General features: G+C 43.4%; 1 protein-coding gene across 2 annotated transcripts in view; it reads left to right on the forward strand.

The window, feature by feature from the left end:
* Positions 1-5,731, forward strand: part of LOC144132550 (uncharacterized) — a 49,200-nt gene extending 43,469 nt beyond the window's left edge. For both annotated transcript variants that reach the window (XM_077665041.1, XM_077665040.1), the window contains 2 exons: positions 422-553; positions 3,213-5,731. In XM_077665041.1, the coding sequence (XP_077521167.1) occupies positions 422-553; positions 3,213-3,422 (342 nt within the window). In that variant the 3' untranslated portion in view covers positions 3,423-5,731. The remainder of the gene's footprint in view (positions 1-421; positions 554-3,212) is intronic.
* The last annotated feature ends 269 nt before the right edge of the window (positions 5,732-6,000 follow it).

Below are 6,000 nucleotides of genomic sequence, written 5' to 3' on the forward strand. Positions count from 1 at the left end.
TCACTGTTCCCGCTGCAAATTCTGAGCACCGTTTCCAGTTCTCTCAACGGGAAAGCAGAAAACAGGTGGTCAAAACGAATTGCTAAAATATGGTTCAATATTGTCGAGGCTTTACTAAAGTTTTCAGGCCCAGTTCTCTGACAGCTATAAAGAGAACTATTCTCCGTTCAGCGAACACGGTTCTTCGTAGGGCACTCAGAGCATTTGGAACATAATCAAATAAATATACAATTTAGGTGTCGGTTTACAATTTTCAGAGCACAGAGAATATGTAATCAATATGCAGCTTCGAATCCTCATAAGCCATTGATTATTTCGACAATATGGTCACAGTAATATGCATTACCAATGTTCTCAAACTTACTGTAACACCTCGCAGTAAGTCGCTGGAATTTCAATTGCTTTCTCTTTATGTTTCAAGATGTGCGACGACCAAAGCCTTGGGTATGCCAGGAACCAAGCGTACGACAACACCAACAAGGCAGTTATCTCCTACGACGAAATCTACGGATTTGCGATAACGTTTGACAACGAGCAGTCTTTGCAATTTAAGGTTGGTAAAAAGGGACATCACCTGACATTTGGTTTCTCCTTCTAATATTGAAATATCTGCTCAGCACTTGTCCTCGTTGTAATTCCAGGCAGAACGTATTTCACATCTGATATGCCGTTTCTGCACGAACAGTGTAAAGCATGCGCATTGTAATTTTTATAACTCGTAGAAGAGTGTGTCTAGCTTGAAAAAAGTAGTCAAGCTTTACTCTTTTTTATTTTTATGCAAATGTGCTCCATTCCTTATGTTGTAAAATCTGCTGAAGTAATGGCCGGAAAGTGTTTTCAATTTCAACAATTTCAATGCAATTTCATGATATAGCTGCCGTTGTTTATAGATTCCGCTCTTGGAGCCGTTTTTTCGCAGGCGCTGTCACTGACTGCATCGAAGAGCTTCGCGTCACTCATCAAACTTCATGAAAGGGACAGTGAGCACAAATGGAAGCTAGCTACTGTCGATGCATTATAAATTTTTAACGACAATTAAGCTTCAGTGATTGAAAGTGATGATTTTACTAGCAAGAACGGGACATAAATTGAAGCACAAGTGTCAACATCACCGGTCTATCTGGCAAGTAAAACGGCATCGACACAGTTTTTTTACACGCATCATGAAGGCTGGGCTAAACCACCATTCACTTAAAAATGGCGTTCCGGGGCCCTGTAAAGGCCAACTAGAATTATTACAGTTACTGAGAGGGTGGACCTCAACAGTAGAGGTTTAAGAGTGAGGCGTCGGTCCTTTCAGATTCCGGCATCGAGATGTGGTCGCCGAGACAGAAACGGGACTAGGAAAGAAGTCATAACTGCTTGCTGTAATGGCAGAAACGAAAATAGAAGCTCGTAATAGAGGGTTGAACGCATGTTCTAGATGGCCTGTTAGACGTCCGAACGTGTGCTTCGCATGGTAGTTGTCGATGTCGTCGACAACGTGGGCGTAACAAGCCACCTGACAGGTGGCATGTAGTAGCAGACCGGAACGCCAGCTGCCACGGCGACAGCGCAGGGATTACCAACCTTCCGGTTGGTAATCCCGGAGGGTACCCAGCAGCGTCACACCCCACCTGCCAACAGTGGCAGGGGGCGTGAGAAGAGTTCCACTCAAATTTCGCATTACCGACTATCGTAATCGTCTGTAAATTTATATGCTCCACGCCGACACGCCGCCGTCGTTTCTTTCTTAGGGGCGGGATCGGCCAATAATAATAATAATTGGCTTTTAGGAGAGGAAATGGCACAGTATCTGTCTCATATATCACTGGACACCTGAACCGCGCCGTAAGAGAAGGGACAAAGGAGGAAGTGAAAGATGAAAGAGGTGCCATAGTGGAGTTCTCCAGAATAATTTCGACCTCCTGAGGATCTTTAACGTGCACTGACATCGCACTGCACACGGGCGCCTTGGCGTTTTTCCTCCATAAAAGCGCAGCACCTGCGGTCGGGTTCGAACCGGGAAATAAAAACATTTCTGTACACTGGTAACTGGCGCACCAAGCCACGCTTCTTCATACCCTGAAGTATCACACCCATGTCCTCGCTGGCCACGTGACCCACTGCATATTCCTTCTTAGGCGGTTCTCTTGCGGCTTTTGACGGGTTAAGCCTTCCGGCTTAAGGCGGGTAGCACACCACCGTGCAGCATCCCAATTTCTCTGACTTTCCACTGCGTTTCTATCGAAGCTCAAGGCGTTAATCCGCACCCGTTTGCAATGTGGCAGTCGACAAGCTCGCAAATGGTGATATGCAGAATCTAAGTGCTCGAAGGACTGTTCCTTTCTGGAAAACGTCAGCATAGAAAAACAGAGCTGCACAGTCAATTTTCGTTAAAACAAATTTCTTAGAACTTTCGTGCATGAGCCTTTAAGAAAATGAGCGATAATGTAAAAACACACTTTTTAGCCTTTCAGACCGCGTCGGAAATCTGAAAGCGCGTTATATCGCAAAGCTGAGGGGAATATAGAAAATAGCGTGATTTATTCATGCTCTCACAATTTCAGAATCACGTATGGCACGTGCGAAAAGTTAAAATAAAAAAGCTCAAATCTTCGTGTAGCGCCTCTCCCCGTCTGCTAGCTTCCTTTTTGACTAGAATTGCATATTCTTTTTCCTCTCCGAACGAACAGCCGTTCTCCAGCTTTCATTCACGCGGAAATCACTTGTTCTTTCCATGAAGCCTGTCGTTGATGGAGCTTTTTTTTTTGGAGTGGGGGTAGGGGGAGGAATTCTTAAATCCATTCCTAAATGCCATGCACGCATCATGAACTTCGCACTCGCGCTGATGCGATTTAAGAAAACTTGCATAAATCAAGAATTTGCCATCATCGGTTTTCTGCGTCTCCAGGATTTTGGTTCTGCCAGGCAACTCTAAGCCCTGTTTGCGGAATTCCGTTACATGGTGCCAGGATTGAGAGGCATCTTCTTTCTTATACGACGCAACCATCTCACTGATTTTTTGCCCCTAACTTCCCGAGCCTTCATACAAACAGAGCTTACAGCGCTCAATGTCCCTCGCATGATTCGTTCAGCGATATTTTTCTCCGCATCTGACTTCCGGTTCCAATTAATGCGTGTCAATCTTGACTGCCACCAACGTACCAAAATCACCCGACTACTCATGATAAAGCTTTTATAAAGACGAAGCGCGTCAAACCTATGTGCAGGTATGCGACGCATTGAAGAGTACCCAGCGGCAATTGGGAGTGGCCGTGTACGACGTGAATTACGACGCCAATACAACCCAGTGCAACGAAAGGTGGATCAAGGGCAGCTGGGAGAGGCTGCGCTTCCTGTACAGGCTTCAAAATTCTATGAACGACGCCTACCTCCACCCAGACAAAAACTTCGACTGCCTTCAGATCACGCGACAATGAACGAAAATAAAACGACGTGATCTGCGACGTTTACGTATCCTCAAGCGCACTGTGATTTAGTTTTTGTCCACCAACAATGATATGACAAATACAGTTCGCTCCTTCCCACTGAGTGGCTATTTTTTGTGCAAATCGAAAAGGAAAGCTTCATTAAGATCAAATTCTTTGCTCTTGTTTTAATGCGGCGTTGTTTTTCAGGGTGCTGAAGGCTGCACGGAGCATTGAAACCCTTTTTCGGTTGCTTTTTTTTTATTTTGGCCTGTCCCGCCAATAGTACATTGCTCTAGCTACCGGACTATCGCCAGTGGCATCACTCGAGCCACTGCCAGCGACTGCTAGATAGCCACCACAGCGCAAGATTATTCTTACATACGGGACGACGATGACTCGGAAAGCAAGCACGTAAGCGTGGCTGACACCATACTTGCACACTACACTTTCCGTTATGTGGTCAGGAACAAACCAGTTACCTTAAATACCACATTTCATGCCTTATCACCAGTGCTCTACGTTCTACACAAGCTGAAGTCACCAATTTCACATCATGCAACCGTGTTTCCCGTGCGCTTTTTTACGGCCGAATGATAAACGAGTGTCCGCTAGAACACTTTCGGGGATTAATTGCAGCAATAGACTGGCAGGCGGTGTACAAAGAACGCGATGTTAATACAACTTTTGACACTTTTCTTGCCAACATTAAAAGCTCGTACGACGCGGCTTTCCCGTTACGGAGCCAACGAAACAGAAATAAGAAGGTACGAAAACCTTGGAATAACTGTCGTCTATATAATGACATAAAAAATAAAAATGCGATGTATCACCTTTTCGTAAGAACAAGGGATCAAAAACAGTTTGCAGCTTTTTAAAAATTCAGGAAGCGACTTCAAAGTGAACTGAAAAAAAAACTAAAAAATGAGTATTATGAACAAAAGCCAAGTAACAAGCATGAACGAAAGTTTACTGCAAGCTGGATCTTGTGCTTCAAGAGCAGGTATTGAAAATGTGGCTCATGCAATCGATATCACACCTGTGACTAGCACTACTTTCATGCAGCCCACAGATAGCGCAGAGATACGGAATTTAATACACAAAGTGAAACGTACTGCTTCGCCCGGACCCGACGGAATCCGGCCGGAGCCGATTCAGTGCGTCTCAAACGAGATAATTGAAGTTCTAGCTTACATTATTAACTTGTCAATATCTTCAGGAATTTTTCCGGATGCCTTAAAAAGTGCGCGAGTGACACCAATCCACAAAGGCGGCGCGAAGGATCTAGTCTCAAATTACCGACTAATATCTGTCTTAGATATATTCTCAAAGATTTTTGAAAGTGTGATATTTGACAGGCTGTGGTCATTTTTCGTTAAACACGATGGGATCTCAGACCGCGAATATGGCTTTCAAACACATCAGTCGGCCAAACAACACCTTCTTACTATTAAAGATAAAATAATTGCAAACATTGAAAAACAACACGTTACACTAGGACTTTTTTTAGACTTAAAGGTTTTCGACTCAATTGATCATAAAATGCTATTACAAAAATTAGAAATCTACGGGATACGTGGCATTGCTCTTGATTTAATAAGAAGTTATATAACAAATCGAAGCCAATTTGTTCAGGTGAACTCTATTTCTTGTGACATTTTGCCTTTAACAAAAGGTGTACCTCAGGGCTGAAAACTGGTCGTTATGCAGATCTTGCAACCGCTCCATTATTCCAGCGTTATTCACTTCTTCGCGCATACAAAAATTATTATAAGAAGCTTCTGCTTACAGTACATAAAAAGAAATTATTCTTTAAAGCATTCAATAAAGATACACCTCGGCACCTTCTACGGCGAAAAATCGGACACAAACCGAAAACAAGAACAAATTATGGAAAGTAAACATTTTTATTTCAGTCAACTGAAATATTATACAAGGTTGAGGAACTGTTATACTTTAGCGCTCCAGTGGGTACTTTCAAAAAAGAGTTAACCGCATTGCTACTAGCCGAAGTTGTTTTCTTTTCTTGATCAATGCCATTCTGTTCCATTTCTGTTTGTACGTACATCCGGTCACAAAATGAATATATACAGTGCAGTTGTGATATGTGTGCATTGTGGTTGTGTAGTGCGTATTAGAAGTGTAATATGTTTGTACTTGTGTAAATTCTGTACTTTTGCCTTTTATATGTATTTCCTTCTCTTATCACTGCTGTCGAAACTGTTTGCTGTAGGGGGCTGGGACCATTCGTCAGGTCATTGGTACCTTTATTCCCAATCTCCACTCGCTAAGACGAGGAAATAAAGTTCATTCAATCAATCTATGTTGCCCGTTTGAATCCCTGCCATTGTGGTGATAATGCCTGACTCGGGCAGAGGGCTTCACCTCAAAAATGAAAAGTGTTGATAAAAACTTAGGAAGCAAAGAAGCAAATTAAGAACAAGCTCGTGTTTGTGCTTCATCGGCTAGTGTCACCCAGCTACCTGTTGTCTGGCTCTGTGTGCTTCGACCATCAGATTATGCCATTACGGATTTGTCTATATAGGTATTTAGGAGTAGTCACTCACTGCCCGCCGCCGAGGAGAGCACG

This window comes from Amblyomma americanum, chromosome 5, assembly GCF_052857255.1.
Source record: "Amblyomma americanum isolate KBUSLIRL-KWMA chromosome 5, ASM5285725v1, whole genome shotgun sequence".
Taxonomy (NCBI): domain Eukaryota; kingdom Metazoa; phylum Arthropoda; class Arachnida; order Ixodida; family Ixodidae; genus Amblyomma; species Amblyomma americanum.